This window comes from Phalacrocorax aristotelis, chromosome 15, assembly GCF_949628215.1.
Source record: "Phalacrocorax aristotelis chromosome 15, bGulAri2.1, whole genome shotgun sequence".
In the NCBI taxonomy this organism is placed as follows: Eukaryota; Metazoa; Chordata; class Aves; order Suliformes; family Phalacrocoracidae; genus Phalacrocorax; species Phalacrocorax aristotelis.
This window is the reverse complement of record NC_134290.1, coordinates 10,814,265-10,833,320: the sequence shown is the minus strand read 5'-3', so window position 1 is coordinate 10,833,320 and position 19,056 is coordinate 10,814,265. Positions and strand designations below refer to the sequence as shown.

Genomic DNA, 19,056 nt, shown 5'->3' with positions numbered 1-19,056 from the left:
TCATTTCCTTTCTTTTTTTTTTTCTTAGATTTTTAAGGATGATTTTTTTGGTTGGTTGGGTTTTTTTTTCTAATGGTCCTGATGTTTGTTCTTAATGTCTGCCTCAGGATCTGGAGTCCCCGGTAGGTGCATTGACTTCGAAGCTTTGTCCATGACTAACCCAGACCAGATAATGCTGTGTCCTGCGTTTTCAGGTCCTAGAAATAAGGATGAGAAGTGCAGAGAAGCAAATCTGTCGGAGGGAGGAGTGTAGACCCTGCTGCACGGCTCTGGCTCCTTGGGTTGGGCGACCAGAACCTTCCTGTAACTGCTCTGGTGCTGAGACTTTGATTTCTAAAAGCCTGCTGCACAATGCCAACATTTTCAGCAGTTTTGCAATGGCAAAATATTCAACAACACTTTGCAATGGCAAAGCCTCACTAGCGCCTTGCTTTAAAATTAATATGCCTTTGACTGGCACCGTAACCTTGCAGACGACAGAGCGTTGTGCTAGGTCAGCGTGTGAGTGGAAACCCAGCTATGATGGGGGATTCACCCCTTGGCTGTGGATGGTGTATGAGCAAGCTGACCACAAAAACTGGTTGGCAATGACAAGCCAAAGCTGGAGACCGGTGAGCAACCGAAATGAGTTGGCTTGTCACGCTCCGCACTGGGTAGGCAGGGACTGGTATTAACACACAGCTCCAATGTGACCTGTTTCCTTAGTTTTCTTACTATTTGTGATTAGTCATTCGTAACCACTGCTGCACACATCTGCTAGCCCGAGCCTCAGGGATGGGGCACCACCGCTGCTGGCGTGGTGGGGAGATGGCTCCAGCCAAATGCAGGGCAGTGGGGAAGCGGGGAGTGTGCAGGGCACCCATATCCCATGGGCACCCCTAGAGAGCATCAGCCCCTGGGCTGGGTGAGGGGAGCCTGGCACATACCACAGAGGCTGACCCATGTGCCCTGATGCTCAGGGACATTTGGATTCAAGGAGAGCCTGGGGGAGGGCACTCATCCTCAGGCTCCCGTGGCTGGGTTGGGAGCACTGGTGGTGACCGTTCCTGCCGGCCATGGGAGCTGGGGAGGGAACAGCACTGCTTTCCCTTCTCGTGGTGCTGGGGCTCATCCGACCTGCTTTGTGGGGAGGGTGGCAAATCGCTGGGGTGGTTTGGCTCTCGGAGGGAGGATGCTGAGGTTTAAAGGGGAAAAAATTAGTACCTGTGGTCATAGGAACGAAAACTTTTGCCCATGAAACTGGCACTGCCAGGTTGCGGTTTGGTCCTGGCAGATCTTGGCACAGAGGTAGGGCCATTAAATCGCCCCAGACTGTTTGCTTTTCTGCTTCATGTAGAAAGGTGTCTAGCCTGAGGGTTTCCATAATTTCTGCTGACTTCAGCCACACTCCTCCCAAATTTTGTTTTAAACAAAGTCCAACGCCATCCTGCCTCTTTGCCACGCCACTCCTGCAGCTCCGCCTGCCCCGGGATGTAGGGCTGCTGGGACAGGAATTTTTCCCAGTGCTGCCCTGTGCACAGCTCTCCTGCCTCTCAAAGGGCTTTGCTTATCTCTGTGCAGGACATGCCTCATCCCAAATAGAATCCCTTCCATTCCCCAGCGCTGCTGCCTACGGGCTGCTATAAATAACCCTGGGAGCACGGTTCAGCTGCAGCAGCTTTGCACTGCATGGAGTGATGGCTGGAGTCAGTCCAAGAAAATGCCGCCTCCTAATTTCAGATCCGCTTTCTCAAAATAACTCTTGTATTTCCTTCTCTTCCATTTTTAAACTTTGCTTTAAGAAGAGCCCACACGAAATCCCAGACTCTCCCTCCTCTGGTTTCAGATGCTCTGCTACCTCGTGGGGTCGGCTCATCATCCCCGCGGGAGCTCACATGGCTGGAAAGTTGCTCTCCTGCCCGCTTCCCCCTCCGAAGCCTATTTTAAGTTTTGTCAAAGGAAGAACAAGGGGCTGGAGTTTGCTTTGGAAGCCAAATGCTTTTTAGGCAAGAATGGAGATTTTCATAGTCTGCAGGGAGGTTTTTGTTGTTGACAAAGATATCTTTAGCTCCGGGCCTATTGGAGGAGCGTGAGATGGGGTAAGAGCGTGACCTCCCCAGCCGTAGTCTGCCTGTCTGCGCCCCTGCCTGGGGGGAGAGGGGGAGGGACGTTTTTTGGGGGCAGATGCTGCTGCTTGCTATATCTGGAGGTCTCCTTTTGCATCCATGAGTCCTGTGGTGACACAGATCAGTGTTTGCAGTTCAGCTGCTCTTCTTGATCCCTCCGAAATGCACACAGAGGACTGGTACGTGATGGGCTTCATCTCTCCAAGTCGTGCCTAAACGTGCTCCAGAGGATGAGCTTCTGCCCATCGAAGTGCTCATGGTTCACTCGTGCCCATGCCAGTGTGAAACCCAGCGCCGCTCCACCGGAGCAAAGCAACTTTGATGGTAAATAGGAGAAAAATTCAGCCTCAGGGCTTCAGTCCATGGCGTTGTTCCCAGTGTTGTAGCAGTATTTCAGGACTCTGTACTGGATCAGGAAAAGGGGTCATTAGCTGCTTGCTGTGGAGCTGCAGAGGGACTATAAAACCAGTGGGGATCTTCATGCATCTCACCAGAAGTAATGGCTAGATTTGCTTCCTGATACATTTCTTTCTGTTAAATAACAGGGATTGCAGGCACAGGTGGGGTTAATCGGCAGATTTAGGATGAACCCTCTGGTTTCCTTCTGCAGGGTCAATCACTAAATGTACTCCTAACGAAATCAGTATTGGAACGAAGTCCTAGGTGGCTGTGACTTTGGAAAGGAAAGGATTTAACAGGGTGGTCTTCAGCAGAGGTCCTGCAGCTGTGGAGAGAGCTGGGGGCTGCCCTTGCATGTGATCCATTTGAGGCTTGCCTAAATTCCCCATCCAGGCTACTGGCTAGCTGAGTCCCCAGGTGCATGCACGTCTCCTTGTGTGTCTCTGTCCTCCAGGACGAGCCCCAGCGTGGTGGGAACCTTCTGCTGGGCGTAATATGTCCTTCCCAATTTTTCCGCCAGTTCTCACCTCGGTCTGCGTGGCCTTTCAGACAGCTCATTACGATTCTGCTATGATCTGATAAATGCAGCAAGGAGCATCAGCAATTACAGAGGGTGTCAAGTGTTAATTGGGCAGCTTTCAAGATAGAGGTATTTCTTTGTGTATGTACAAAGATATGACGTGCTCTGAATGGCTTCCCCTCCTGATCTTCCGTGCTGGAGACGTGTACGTTACAGTCAGTTAATGCAAGACAAATTATGTCATTCTTCTTGATTCGCCACATGTTCTGCCTATGGTGATTTGCCTCTGGGTTGTCTCATTAAGTTGTCTAAACGTGGCAAATGCAGCAGCTGAACATACTCGGCTTTTTCTCGAAGTTAATCGCATTGTACACGTGGGTCTCCACCACCGTCAGTTCCTAGCTGTGCCATCCACCACTGCCACAGCATCCTTCCCCAGCATCGGTGCCCAGGAGAGCGGGCCTCTGGTGGGACAGGCTGCCTCAAGCTGGGGCTGCAATCTTCTACCCACAGTTACGCTGCATGCAATTAATCAGGTTGCTGATTTTTTTTCCCCAGTATGTAACAGAAAACATTCAGGTAAGCTGCTGCTTCCCGCTTGCCAGTAGGTGGTGGTGGCCAGGAGGGCAGTTAGCCAAATCATCCCCTTGGCAGTGGATGCAGTGTCTTTTGTAGACGTTTTAATGACCCTTCCTGAAAATATTACTGCCTGGTTTTAATTGTTTAAAGTTTCTGCATGCCACAGTGCTGGTGTTTTCTGAGGTCAGCAGATTTTATAGCTCTTGGATACCAAAACATTAAGCTCTGGCTGGGAGTTCTCCTTTACATGATGAATATTTCCAAGGGGCAAGTTCCCGGGCAGATTTGGCTTGTTCCCATTAATGGAGTCAGGTGCGCAGCGTTGGAAACGTTTAATGCTTGATGCTTCGAGGGGAACTGAGTTTGTACGGCTCTTGGGTTTCTTGCCCAGGCTGTGTGTTTGCTGGGGTTTGATTTCCCCATCACCAGCTGGAGCATCCTTGGGGACGGCAGAGCCAGACACTGTGTTAGTGGTCTAAAGCTTTGCAGGCAGGTCTTGGTGCCAGGGACCACTTTGCTTCCCCTGTGGGTCAGGTGGGGACAGTCCCTTCTTCCCCTTACGTGTCAAAGCACCCTCACATCAACAGAAGAGTTGGGAGCAGTTTATTGCAGTGCAGAAAATGTAATTGCCGTGTGTGTAAACACATGACTCCTTTCCCTGGAGCCCGAGCCCTAAGTGAGGGCAGGCACTTGCTCTGTTGCAGCTGTTTCCCAGCATCTCCCGGGCTTCGTTCCAGGATGCACTCGCTCTCCAGACCCATCTCCATCACCGGGGCGGCCGTGCTTTCCCTGTGGTCCCTGCAAGCATCTCGCCGCTGCTCCGGCACCGGACAGAAGCGTGGTGCGCACCGAGCGGCGTGCCAGTAATGCGGGAGCAAGCCGCTGGGTGGCTGCCCTGTCTGCACATCCCCACGGGCTGCAGAGAGAGCCAGGCACCCCCTGCCCGTGGTCCTCCTAGGATGGAGCAGGGTCTCGGGAGAGGCCAGAGGGGTGGAGCGGCTGCCTGGGACAAGCTCCAGCTGCATTTTAGGCTCTGCCGCAGCATCGCTAGCTGCTCTGCTTCTCTGCATGTGTGTGTGTGTCCTTGCCTGTGAGGCACACGCTGTGATCATGACATCTGTGAACCCCGAGGTCCGCTGCTCAGGAGCGCTGCGGATGAACAGGCAGGGACGCATTAATAGCGGGGCTGCTGTGTGCATCGCGCATACGTGTGGCGACAGCGCCGGAGCAGGCGCACTTTGTGGTAACATCTCTTGTACCATCCCTGAAGTTGCTTCTAAATTGCAAGGAAGCTTTGCGTGCTTCTGAGCGTACAGTGAACAGAGAAGCTGGAAATGTGTCCCGGTTGCCCTGTTGCGGTGAGGCACCTAGCGTGGGTTTTGCAGCTGGGCCGGGGCTGTTTCGCCAGGGCCCTGAGCTTGGCTGCGGGCAGGGTGACTCATGCAGCTGTTCCCAGGGTCAACTCTGCAAAAGTGCGTGCTAGCAGATCAGACTGTGTGTGGGTGTGCAAAGCCCTGGCGAGGCACTTGCACACCTACTGGTGGCATCGGCGCTTCTGTGAGGACTGGCTGGTGGCAGGGGTGGGTAGGTGAAGCTCTCGGAAACCCACCGAGGGGGCGGACGTGGGGGCAAGCCGGTGGGGTGATGTGCTAGCTTTTGGTGAGACATCTTTTGTGCTGAGACCCTGGGAAACTCATCCTGTCGTGAGCCAGCAGGAAGGTGAGATGCCCGGTGCCAGAAAGCAGCATGAGCCAGACCCCCGGAGCTAAAATCCCTTCCCTGCCCTGGGGTGGGGTCTTCACCAGGGTTTTGCCAAAGCCCCGCTGGCTCTGCCAGGGAGCCCAGTCCCCCCCAGCCCCGGAGCTCAGCTCCCATCCTGCAGCTCCGCCAAGGCTCTAACGCTTATTGGGTTGAATGTGCTCCAAAAAAGGGTTCCCCCTGCATTTTAAATCCTGGGAATCTCAGCTCTACCCGCTGTTCCTTCACCCCTATTTTAGGCAGCTGTATATTTTTCTCCCCAACCCCCACCCCCCCCCAAAAGCTAAAAGTACCTATTTTATTGAACAAACACATCTGAAAATCTGTCTCCTCACCCCCTTCACTGCCAGGTGTTTGGCTTTATCGACTCATCCCTGTGGCTTGTAGGCAGTGTGCAGTGATCTGGTTTTATCGGACTGTCAGTAACCCCCCCTGCAAAGCCTGGCTTTGTGAGGAAGTGCTGTTTACTGAAAATGTCATCTTTTATTTAGACTCCTGCTGCAACCAACCCATGTCTTTTTTCAGTCCTGTTTAATTAGTAACCACTGCACAGCCCCTGACACGTGTTCCTGGGTGTTTTTTTTTTCCTTCTAATAAGCACTAGGTAGCTTGGCCGGGGGTGGAAGGGGGCAGAGAAGGGCTCTTCTTGCAGCAGGGAGGGGAGGGAAGCGAGAGCAAGGCGAGGAGCCAAGGGCAGCTCAAATATAATGATCACATGCTTGCAAAGTGATGAATCCTAGAAAGGGCATCTCTGCGTGCATGCCAGCTCGCCCGCCACCCTCCTCGGCAGCCGCGTGGAGGTAACGGGTGCGATCCCACCGTGTGGCACCCAGAGAGGTTGGGGATTCGGGTCACTTCCCAAGCAGAGCTCGGATTCATTAGAAGTCATGATATCTCGAGTGCCGCAGCCCTTCACCCATGGGACTTTCCTGCAGATCCGGAGGCTGAGCTGAACCTTTCCACCCACTTTCAGGCAGGGGTGAGATTTGTAGCGGCTCTGCAGGGGTTTGGGAAGGGGTTTTAGCACAGCGGGAGACCTGGAGCAGAGCGCTACGAGTGTAACGGATGGCAGAAATAACTTTTTTTCCTCTCTCTCCCCCCCCCCCCCCCCCCCTTTCCTCCCTGCAGAAGAAGGCAGAGGCTGCCCACCGGATCCTGGAAGGACTGGGTCCACAGGTGGAGCTGGTGAGTGTTACTTCTCGCAGCGGGGAGTGGGAGCTGGGCCAGGTTTGGAGAGGTTCCTGGGTGGCAACCGCAGCGCCCTGTGTGCGTGTATAAGCTGTCAGAAGGAAGGGTTGCTGCTGGCCGGGACCTCTCGCTGGCAGAGCACCAAGGCAGGAAGCAAAGTGGCTGAGATGAGTGCTGAAACACAGGCAGACACACACACACACGCACACACGTATGCACACACACAGAGCCCTCTTCGGAGAGCCTTAACCCTTAGGCTCCTTCCTCACACGGCTGCAGCAGAGCTGGATGGCGGGAGGGGCTCTGGCACAGTCTGCCTCCTCTCGAGGTGCCGATGGCTTCATCTGCTGATGGCACCCCCAACTCTGGGGCTGTGGGGCTGCTGCCTGGCCAGCCAGCCTCGTGGCGCTGCACGGGATGGATGGGTGCTGGGACGGGTCTCCTCTGTCCCACCCCACTGCAAACAGAGAAGGGTGCTGGAAGGTGCTCTGTAAGAACAGCCTGGTGCAGCTGCAATGACCTGCAGATATCGGGACTTGCAAGCACCCTATTGCTGTCTCCCTCATGCACAGGGAAGCTGAGAAAAACAACTTATAATAAAATGTCAATTTGGGGCTGCCCCCTCATTCAGCAAAATCCAGCTGTAAGTCAAGCGATTGATTGCTGGAGGGGTGGCTGAAAACAACCCGAGGGGCTGAGTCCTGGAGAGGGGTGCTGGGGTAGGGTGCGTCTGCAGCGATGCCGCTGGAAGGGTCAGAGGGGGACAGACGTGGTCTGACAGAGCGTCTCTTGCTTTGTACTGGCCATGGGGTGCAATGGAAGGAGCCATTCCTGCCAGGTGGGAGTGGGCAGCTCACAGTCCTCGGCAGCTGTAATTTGGACTTGCCTTGTGGAGGTGGTACTAATCACTGTCTTTCCCGGGTGTGTAAGGGAGAGGTCACAAGGGAATTAGTGCTCACTGCTACGTGTGGAAGCCCACTTCCTTGTTTGGGGTGGTAACGCTCATTATTTTTCCTTTGAGTCACCAGGGTCAAACCCTTTGCTCTCTTTCTGCTCTGAAGATTGGTAGCGCCTGGGGTTGGTGCTTCCTCATCTGAAAGATGTTGCATTTCCTTTCCTTCCTCCCCCGCTTCTTTTTTTTCTCCTTTTTTTCCTTTCTTGAGTTTGTTGATGCTTTGCCCTTGGGTGCTGACGCTGCACAGGGGAGCTGCAGCAGAGTCTAGTGCAAACCTTTCCTCTGTTGCCCTGCTTTACCTCTGCTGAGAAAACCCTGCAAAACCCTGGCTGGGCTCTGCGGGTGTCATGCAGACTGTCTCATCTGTCTGCCCAGAGAGATGCTTCCTATGGCCCAGCCCCCACACTGTGTCAGGCAAAACAGCACCCGGGACCTGCCAGTGGCCTCTGAAAGGTGAGATGAATAGTCAGATCTTCTTCTGAGTTGGAAAGGAAGCTGCTCCAGGAAGGAGGGCAGCTTTGCAAGCTGTGCTCGACATGCACGCCTGCTCCACCGTGTCGCACGCGAGGTGCACCAGCCCTGGAGCTGCCACAGCCCAGAGGTCTCTTGCAAGGAGGTCGGGCAGCCTGGTGCTAATCCTGTGCAAAGCCTCCCCAAGGAGTGGTGGTGGCCGCCACCCAAATGCAGGGTCTTGGATTGCTATCGGCTCCGCTCAGGCTGCTGACGTCGTGCTTTTTTGGTTGTTCAGGCAGCTCTGGTAATTGCATTTACTACAGCGATGGTGACGGATGTGCATCAGCTTGGTAGCGGGGCAGATTGCCAGGGGCTTATGGTGTGAGGTGAGAGGTCACGGTGGAAATCGGTTAGTCGTGGCTGAGAGAGGCTGGAGGTTACTGCAGCGTTGGCAAACGGTGGCTGCGAGCAGGGTGAGGTGGTACGAGGTCTTGGGTGCTGCTGGCAGGACAGAGTCAGAGGCTGTGTCCCCGGCTTGTGCGGGCGTTAATGGGCGGAGGGGCCGTGGTGGGGCTCTGCCTTCTGTCCTGCTGGTGGCAGGTTGCTCCGAGGGGTTTGTGCTTGAGCGAAGAAAGAAATCCCATTGTCTGAGCAGATCGATGGGCTTGTTGAGGCTGCCTGTAGTGTTAGCTGGAAGGAGGGGTTTTGAGTGCGATCCAGGATAGCATAAACAGGGATTTACCCAGAAGTTTCGGTTCTGTGTCATGGGTTTCCCATCAAGTTGGAAGCTGCTGGGAGGTGTCCCAGCTCTGGTAGGAAACTCTAATTCCTGACTTCAGTCTTTTAAACAGCTCCCTCTGAGCTTCCAGGCTTACAAACTCTTCACTGAAACTAGTGTCCTTGGGTTGTACATCTCAGGGAAGCAGCAAGGTTTGCTGCTGGTTCCTGGCTTCTGCTGCTTTGACCTTACAAGGTCTGGCCCTCCACTTTTTATGTTAGAGGTGTCATTCATCGTCTGAGCTTCTTTGGAGGATCCTCATTTTTGTGCTCCTGGGGTTTTAAACGTGCAGAATTGTGCCTGAATCCCTTTTCCTGTTACTCCTTGCTGGTGCGTCTCCATCCTGTCTGCTGGGGTTTTGGGTGGCCCTCACATCTTCCCTGGCCCCACACCAGCCCCAGCCGATGCAGAACACACCGGTGTGCTGTGCAGTCACGGCCACTGCCCTCCGCTTGACTGGGGCTCGGCTCCCTCTCCCCATGGTGAAAATCACCCCTGCCCAGGAATCCCTGGGAAGCATGGATCCAGTTCAGGTCCTGGGAAGCTGGCGCTCCCCTCCAGGTCAGGAGGAGGTTGTGACTCAGTAGGCCAGGTATCTGCTCATTTCATCCCTGCAACGCAGCGGTACCATGTTAAAAATGACCCGATGTTTTCCCTAGAGAGAAGTGTTATTGAGATATGTAGTCTGAACGCTGCAGTGGCCAGAAAACAATTGAGACCTTTCATTCTGTTTTATTTTTAAAGAGCTTTCAGTAAATCCAAGGTTTTTTTTGGTAATAGCTTTGCATTGCAATTACGTTTTTCTTAAATGTCATCCCCCAGAGAAATACATTACGTGTCCCTTACCCTGGAGAAACACTGTGGATGTTTTGAACATGTCACCTTACCCATCTGACCTGTCAGTTTTACTTCTGCTTGCTCCTTGAGAAGGTTGTAATGCTGTGCAGGTTGCGGATGGCTCTGAGGGAAGACGCTGTTTCTCAGTCCCTGCCCTGTTGAGAATAGAGTTCTGTAACTATTTAGTCTACAAGGATATGTTCTCTATGGGGTAGGTAGAAATTGTCTCCTGGGCTTGCTCCACTGTGTGTGCTGAGGTGCAGTGCCGAGGCTGTCGTGCAGACAGAAATCTCTTAAGATGCTGGTGTCATGTGGATGTTGGGTCTGGGTCCCAGAGTTTCTTATTTCTGAATATTTAGGTATTTCTTTTAAAATTATGTGTTCCGGTCCTTGTCTGTTAACACTTAGGTTTGCTAACTAAGAATTTGAGTGGCTGTTTATATCATAGGTAAGTAGTAGTGGAGAAGAATCAGCAGCCTTTGGTGAGCTGAGTGGCATCAGGGCATCCGTGATGTCCACCTGCACACGAGCATCCTCTAACCCAGGCGCAAACCAAAACATTTACTCCACTGCCTTCTCCCAGGAGGGCGGTCTCTGTAACTCACCACATGCGAGCTTCTTTGCTTTGATTTTTATGAGCTCAGAGGGAAAAGAGGCACTTTTACTTATCAATATTTCCAGTTCATGCAGTCCTCTTCAAAGAGGCAGTCACTGGTCAAGGCAGCCCAGTCGAGCCTTCCCAGGGTGGCTGTGGACATGATGCTCAAGAGCCACAGCTTGATTTCTTCTCTCCGTGGTGCAGACCTGCCTCTCCTGAGCTACGTGATGAGACGGATGTCTGTGTTCCTCTGAGCTTTCCAAGCGTGAAGTGCACAGCCAGCTCTAAGCCTGGAGCCAGACCAGCAGATCTGAGAGGATTCGTGACAGAAATACCCCATGGGAAGGGAGACCACTGAGAACGTTTCCTTCTGGGGGACCTGCCTGTCCCTCTCGTCTGCACTGGCTCTGCCAGCGTGGGGTGGCCGGCTGTCCCCTTGCGGGTGTCTCCTAGCATCCTCGCAGCCCGCCGTCCCCTCGCAGGGTAACAGATGCCTGAACGCTGCCAGCAGCCCTGGAGCCCTCCTGGGAGGCAGCGATCTCACCACGTCTGTCTGCCTGGGCTCCTCTGCGTGCCTCTTCCACGTGGGGATTACATGTGCTCTTCTAGCGAAGAGGGACATGTCCAAGGGCAGCCAGAAGAAGCAGCTGATGACCTGCTGGTGCCAAGATGCAGCGGTGGTGGGCTGCAGAGAGTAGGCAGAGCTACACCCAGTCTCCTTTCTGTGCAGCCTGATGTGGCTGTCCCAGTGTGTGGCAGGGGAGAGGTGAGGCGGTATCTGTTTGTTACAGGGCAGTAGAGACAGGCTGGCTGTGTGGAAAAACAAGCTTCTGGGCCAAGCACTTGTAATGATGGTGGGGAGATACCATGGAAGAGGTGAGAACAACGCCTTCTTCAAACTGGAGGAGAAAGGGACCTGCCTGTTTTGCTGGTCCTGTCCTCTTCTGTGCTGCTTACCTGGCTGAGCCGATGTTCAGCAGATGTTTTGCTCTTTTCCTGTGTTTAATCTGAGATGAAATTGGGTGGACCCAGAGTGTAGCCTCAGCTGTATGGTCACAATAGGAAGGTGAGCTGGTTTTTATGTAGCTATAGCCAGGATGCTGCCTTCAACAAGCACCCGGCCATCCCGTGTTCCCCTGTCTGTGTTTGGCGGGGGGACAGATTTTAGACTGCTTACAGCTGATTTGGTGAAAGTCTGTGGATGAACTGCTTGAAAACTTGGGCCGTGTTTCCATGGTTGGACAGCAGCTGCACTCGTTAGGTGCCTAGTTGCTGATGATGGTTGGGCCATGGCAAGCTTTTGATTAGCATGGTTTTGGACTTGTTCACACCAGCTTAGCCAATAGCTCAAAGTGTTGAAGGGCTTAATCCGGAGCACCCTGTCAGTCTGCTTACATGGGCACAACTGTTGGCAGCTCCTGGAGCACAGCCTAAGCTGTTAACCACAATGGGTGGGATTGAGCATGGTCTCTGTGGCACCTCCCCTCCCAGAGGTGGGACCCTGCAGGTTCCCCAAGGGTACATCACCCTGCAGATGGGAAGGGAGAGGTAGTGAGGGCAGTGACTGGCTGAAGGTGTCCGGGGTGGATCCAGCTCTCCTGACTGCCCGTTGAGGGCCCTGGCACGTTCCCCTGAGGGTGCAGGGGGCAGAGCAGCTCCATGATGGATGTTCACATCTGGTGCTGGAGACAGTCACGGTCACTGGGCTCTCTAAAGGGCAAACCTGGACAAACCACTTGTCCTACCGGAGCCCAGTGCCCCTCCTGAGGGATGGACAAGGGCATGACTCTGCGCACGGGTGCTGGGGAGCTGCAGCAGTGTGCCTGGGGGCCAGCCCGCCCCTGGCATTGCTGGAAACCCCAGGGGTGAACGCTTGTCCTGCCTGCAGTTGCCTGCACTTAGCTCCCTGGGAGAGCTCAGGCAGGCTTTTGCTGCGTAGACATAACAATTTGCAGCACACAGACTGTTTCTTCCCGCTCCCCAAGCCCCCCTTTCCCCTCGCCTCCCCCGTGTCATATGTTCCAAAGCGCACTGCGTTTTTCTATCAGTGAATAACAACCATGTACTCCGCCGTGCCGTGTTTATGTGGATTATGTCACAAATTGCTTGTTCTGAGCCAGCTCGCTCAAGCGCTGCCTGCCCTCCCATGGGCTGAGCTGGGATGCACTGTGACTCGAGCGGCACCGCCAGGAGCCAGCACCCTCCAGTATGGCCAGGGAGTGAGGCTGGGGGCGATGGGCGGGCTGGGGGGCGTGGGGACAGGCGCCTGGGCTGGCACAGCTCTGGGAGACGGGAACCTGCACCAAGACAGCAGCGCTTCTGATGGGTTTAAGTTTCTAAATGTCAGACCATACCATTTATGACTTCATTTTTCTTATTTATTTCAGCCATTATACAACCAGCCTTCAGACACCAGGCAATACCATGAAAACATTAAAATGTAAGTACATGGCAATAAAGGCTATTTTAAATGTCAAGTTGGGCATTAGGCTGGAGTGGGAGGGATGCGAGCTTGCTCCCAGATCCTAATTAAAGCTGCTGAGGAACCGTGAGCATCCTTTTAGAGGTGGTGTTTCGTGGCTCCGGGTGCCTGAAGCACAGACCAGCTCTAGGAGCAGCTCCAGGAGCTCAGCAGCTGGGAGCCATAGCTTCAGACGGATGCTGAAGGTGCTCTTTGATTTTTCTCGGGTGGGTGGACGCGCATCCTGGCCAGTCTCTTGGCACTTTCCCAGAGAGCACTCACCTAGGGTGCTTTCTTCTGTTTTGCATATACTGAAGTATGAAATCAGCTGCCAGCGCGCGTGTGTGTGTGTTTGTGTGTGGGAAAGATGAGGTGAAATGAAAAGTTGCAATTACACTTAGATTTTCATGAAGCACCTCTTGAATGTCTAATAACAACTGGTTATTTCAAAGATACTTAGAGAATTAGCAATCATCTAATTTGACTTATCACCTCAATACACGATTTAATCATCAACCTGCATTTAATAACCACATTGAATTCCTGAACATAGAAGAAATATAACAGATAATGAGAATAGCAATAATTGTGATTATTGTTGGAAATTTAAATAGTCAAACCAGATCTGAAACTTTTATCTGCCTTGAATGAACCGATGATTGCTCTGAGCTGCCTGCAGCATGTCTATTTTGGTACGGGCTCGGTCAGATGGTGATAATCATCCTTAATAATCTATTAACAAAAGTTAATAATCTTTTGCTTTTCAGCGGTATGTTAATTGATGTCAGGGGGATTATAGGGAAAGAGTTAGCGTACCTCTGCTGTTCTGCTCTGCTGCAGGGGAGCATGGTAGGCGCTGGCGGTGTTTAGGTGCTGTCTGCTCCCAGGGACTGTGGGGAGGTTTGGTGATGTGACCCCGCCGCACGCTGCCTGGCCTCCGTTCCTGCTCCACCCAAGGCTTCCTGTGTCATCCAGGCAATGCACTCACTGTAAAACATTCAAACCCCAGAGTCACCCCAAAACCTTTGGTTCCCACAGGGCTCAGCAGTCCTGAGCAGCCTCGCTGCCAGCACTGGGCACTGGCACCCTAAATGTAAGGATCATGTTTGGGTACTCGGTCTTGGCCTGGGTGCTGGGAGTAAACCCAAAGTGGTGCTGTGCCATGCACCCCTGAGGTAGGGGAGCATCATCTCCTGGTGTGTGTGAGGAGGATGTAGAGACTTCTGTGGGAAGGGAAGGCAGACAGAGAAGTCAGTAGGAAACGACGGCTTTTCTGCAGCTGAAAAATCCCAACAGCTTTTTGCTTCCAGACGTTTCCTTTGTGCTTTGTGTTGGCAATGCCCTTACCCCTGGTTGGTTGAGCTTAGCAGATATTGCCACAAGTGTTGGGCAAGGACCCCCCAGGATTTTGACACTTGTGCTTTGGCCTGGGTCTCCTGTCATTTCAGCCCTCTGGCCGTTGCCTTCAGTGGACACGCTGCCTGCTAAGGCAGCTCTGAGAGGTGTGGAGGATGCAGATGTGTGCCCTCCACACTGACCACCAGCCCACACCACTCAGGTGTGCTTTTCTAGCTGCAAAGGTGTGAAAAAGGCAAACAAAACAGAGCCGCCCCCTCTGGTTCACTGACTGCATGCAGGACTGCTGAAGTAGGTGGCGATTTTACTTGTGGGAGAGGCCATGGTGCCTGGCCGAGGGACTGTCCTCCCTGTGGGCTTGCAGGCCCCTGCTTTTGGAAGTTGTTTTGCTGTCAGTTCAGGGGGTTGACAGCTGATAAACCACCTTGTAGAGCATCAGGTGCTGGCCCAAGGCCGTGCTCTCCGCGTTGCTGGTTGTGACTCACCCCAAGCACTGATGGCATGTGGCAGTCACCGTCTCTCGGGGTCCCCCGACCCCCCTCTTCTCTTGAAGGGCTCCACGGCCATCACAAGCTGGGTGCTGAAGGTGGCAATTTCAAGCTGATCACTAGTTTTGTCCTTGAAAGAACAAGTTAAAGGTAGATTGAGATACTTCACCCACTCTCCATTCCCCTGCCAATATTTGTGGGTTTGCGATCACATCTTCCCGTGATTTAAACCATTTCCTTTCCTTGGTTGCTGCCTGAAACACAGGCACAAATAAGAGTGAACTGACTGAGCAGGTCAGGAGTGAAACCAGTAACGAGACGTGAAGCCCTGTCAAACCAGCTTCCTGTGCCATCGGAGCAGGCACTCCTCTTTATCCCTTCCTTTGTAGGCATCCATAGGGTTATCCCAACCCTCTCGTGCGGCGGTGGCGGTGGTAGACCTAGGAGAGGTTGGAGCAGGCAGGCTTGGGGTTAATGTTCACTGTGATTAATGCTGCAAAAATATGGGAAGGAAACCACACATTTTAACGAAAAACCTCCATCTCCTCCTTCCAGAAACCTTGCAATTAGCTGCCTTCAGCTGGGTATTGATGCCAGCCGAGCGCATTCCCACATCTAGGTCAGCAAAAGGCCCTTGAGGGGTCTGGGCTCCAGATGTTTGCAGCTTTTGACCATGGGCCTGTCTCAGAGGTCCTGGGGTCTGAATTGCACTTTGCTACTTGTTGATGGATGTGCAGAGAAATCACTGTGTCTTGTTCTCCCATCTCTGTGTCCCTGTTGCACATTAAAGGACATTTGGATGCTTGGGAGGCAAATACAAAATCAAGATTTCAGTGATTCTTCTAAGCAAATGATTCAGGGTCCTTTGACCAAGAGGGAAAGGTAGGAAACTTCTTCGTTTTGACCAAATTGTTCTACGATGTTCAAATCCTACCTATAACTTCTGCACGGGTTGCGTTTGGAGATACTTTTTGTTCTTTCCTTGTTCTTAATATGTTTGTGCTTTTCTGCTCTAGAAGAGCAGCTTCTGCTCCATAGCCTGGAGGTGGTTGTTTTGGTAGGAGATGCAGTAAGTGCACAGGGTGCTGGGAGACATCAGCCAGATGCCTTAGAGCACCACAAGGACAACGGCCAGGACACCACAGGTTATATTTTGCCGAGGTGTAACTGGATGCAGAATTTTCTGAACAACTTCACCCTTCGCAGGTTTAGGTGTGATGAAAAAGACTTTTGGCACATTGCCGGAAAATCACCTAGGTTGTGATTCTGTCCGGCATTGCATGTTGGCTCTGTTGTGCTAAATAGAAACTGCTCCCATGTGAAGCTGGTGTGGAGCCTCATACGTGGGCGCAGGGGGACGGCCAGGCCCTTACTATTCACAAGTGTAATTTGTGAATAATTTTTTCTTTTTTTTTAAAAAATATTTCCTAGGGTGGATTTTTTGATTCAGTTGAATGTTTGCAAGTGTCAGTGGGAAGGCATTTGAATATCACAAAGCCAGGATTCCTCGATTTCTCTACAGCGATACTCTTCGCCTTGCAACACTAGCTTAATTCTTCCTGCTTGTTTGCTTTGCTTTTCAGCTGGGGTGAGTCACTTATGCTAATGGAGCTGACTGGGGAGTTACGGGAAGAATTCCTACTCTTACTGAAATGTTACTGGTCTCTTATTTTCATGGAGTTTTATGGCCTGTCTCCTATTCAGTACAGTTAAAATTAATTTCATGCCCCAGTTCATTCTAGTGTTTGCAGCTTCAAAAGCTTTTAAGTCCTATTTAGCTGCCTCGCTGTGCTCTGTTACCCATCTGCTTGGGTCCCTTTGGCTCACCTGTGAGTGCAGGCTTTGAGTGAACATGGTTAATTTTGTATGCTACATCTGCCACGTGATCTAAGGCACCGTTGAGTGGTTTGTGCCAAAGAGTTGACCTACCTTTGATGGAACCATGTCCTTTCTGTTTGAAATACCTGCTTTGTTGGAGGGAGGGGCTCTGCCATGCTCCCATAAAGAAAGAAGAGAGCAAAATGGTGTTTAGTTGCCCTCATTTTCATAGGGATAGGGTGAGCTTTGCCCCGTAGCTAGCTTGGCTCTTGCTGTTTTTCAAGGTGTGAATTTTTTGGCTTGGCAATGGACTGACAGGTTCCTCCAAGATGTGTTGCAGCTCTGAACACACCTTGAACCACTTGAATGATTCTGTATCAGTTGAGAAGGTTGCAAAGACCCCTTTTTCTAGATTTTGCTGAAATACAGCAACAAATGCAGAGAGCACTTTTGCACCAATTAAGCAGCAGTGCATCTGGTCTAGGTCTCTTATTTCAGTGTTTTGCCAGCTGGATATACAAGGATGAGAGCTGCTCTTCCTACCCTGCCATGGTGGTGATTTTGCATTTTCTCTAGACTCCTGGCACCAAAGGTATTAACCTTCTTTCCTCAAAGTGTTTGAAAAATGACAAGATGTTGTTCACATGAGCAGGATCAATTATCTGCTGTCTACCTGGAGAGATATTCTCTGAGGGGGCCTTCCTCTCTACAGCAGGAGATTCCTGCTCGGTCAGCCATGAAAAACAGCCCGGTAGGACTCTCCTGCCCCCCTTTCCCAGCGCAGTCATCTTGAAATCATAGTCTGTGGGATTTGTGTTTGAAAGCAAAACGTGAGCTTCTGAGCCTTGAAAAAGCAACAAAGGAAAACTGAAAAGCCCAGGGTAGGTATGTACAAGGTGCTGTTTGCAGGGTTTGCTTTAAACCTTCCTTTCAAGATCTTCTCCTTGCTTTTATGCTGAAATTCAGAAATGTCGGGGTGAAACCAGGCTGCATCCCCTTGAGATGCTTGAAGTGGTGTTGGAGAACCAGGGTCTGAGTGTACAGCTAGAACAGATCAAGAGCTTGGTGTGATTCTGGTTTTCTTGCGTGTCCAGATCCAGCAGCAGCAAAGCTGTGTGCACTTTTAATATTTGAACGTCTGGGTTGCTCTCTGCAGCTGACAGCTTTTTGCGGGGTGGGGGGAAACGTTGCCTCTGCAGAATGAAAATCCACAGTCAGGATTTTCAGGGAGGTTTAGGGGCTTCTGAATATCTTTTCCTTTTTGAAATGCACACCACCACCACCACCCGCCCCTTTCTCCCAAAGAGCAGAACAGCTTTCTTCTGAAAAAATCTAACTACTACAGCTTTCCAAATCACTTGTCACTTTGGAAAATTTAAGTCATCTTTTCATTACTGGCTGTTTAGGGGTTTTAGTAGCACTGGATTGCCTCTAAATTCATAGTTGAAGCCTGACATTAATACAAATGCTCTTCCAAACCCTGTCATTACTAATGCATTCTCTTTCAGGTCTTTTTATTAGCGCTTGTAGACATTTTTCGTGTTAGAAGTTCACCTAGCAGCTCCCTGCTCATCCCATTGAAGGTTTCTCATCTCTGCACTAGGGCAGAAGTATTACCTTGTGATGAATTACTAAATGATGGAGACACACAGTGCAACCTTCTGCCTCTTTCTCTTGCCAGTGAAAAGCCAAGTACTGGTTTTGGGTGGACTATCTTGCAACACTTGGGTTTGCAATGTCAGCTTGGGCTCCAAGGGAAGGCAAAGACATCAGACGGGTGCCTGACCGAGGGCCAGAAGTGCTCGTGCACTTGCGCTTGTCTCATTTTGGTCCTAAGCTTGTAGGTGCTAAGGGGGATGGGCATGAATTTCCCATCTGATGTTAAGAACTGTGGTTGTGGATGTAACTGCTGCCCAAGGGAGTCACTTGAGCATCTCAGTGGGAGCACCTTCACAAGGAGATGGCACTGCGGGGACCTGGACAGGCTGTGCTGGGGGTCTGGCCAGGGCAAGCTCTGATAACAAGGTGCCTGTGTTTGCCAAGGCATATCCTCCTTGGAGCACAAACATCTCGCTGGCCTCAGTGTGTGAACCGCCAGGTGAATTAACAGTGCAAACTTTTTCATGAATTATAGTGATAACTTTGGACCTCCAAAGCTGAATGCATTTTTGGACCTGCAGAGGACATGATTTGAGAAGCTGGGAGACCTCCAGATGGCTTCTTTCTCTTGTGTGTTGTTCCTGGGCACAAACACAGCCTGCCTGACTGTACATCCAGAATGATGAACTTCTGCCACTCTGTTCTAGAGGCGCTATGGTTCTGGGGGTTTAGCTTACCCCAATGCTCAAGGGCTCTGGGGTAAATTAACTAAAGATCTGCCTCACTTTTCTCCCCCAGAAAATGGTTCTGAATATTGCAAGGAAACTGCTCTGAACAGCTGGCTTTCCAGGAGCGTGCCCTGCCTTGGGGTTAATAGGTTACAGTGTACTACCAGCTGGAACTGTGTGCTCCGGCCATTTCAGAGCAAGGAGATGAATGAGTGCGATGACCCATGAACAGGATGACCTGCTCCCTGCCCTCTCTGCAGGGCGTCTCGCAACTAGAGGGGTAGGGAATTGGTGACTGCCCTGAGCTGTGGCTTGGGATCCTGGCATCAGCGATGGATAGGAGCGGGCGTACGTGGGGGAGGACAGCCATTTCTGTATGCTCTCCCTTGCCTCTTGGCTGATTTCACCTTGGAGCGTTCTTGCTGTGCTCCTTGGG

General features: G+C 51.8%; 1 protein-coding gene across 15 annotated transcripts in view; it reads left to right on the top strand.

The window, feature by feature from the left end:
• Positions 1–19,056, top strand: part of NCOR2 (nuclear receptor corepressor 2) — a 256,899-nt gene that overhangs the window by 136,412 nt on the left and 101,431 nt on the right. For all 15 annotated transcript variants that reach the window (XM_075110457.1, XM_075110456.1, XM_075110450.1 and 12 more), the window contains exons 7-8: positions 6,490–6,546; positions 12,558–12,610. In XM_075110457.1, the coding sequence (XP_074966558.1) occupies positions 6,490–6,546; positions 12,558–12,610 (110 nt within the window). The remainder of the gene's footprint in view (positions 1–6,489; positions 6,547–12,557; positions 12,611–19,056) is intronic.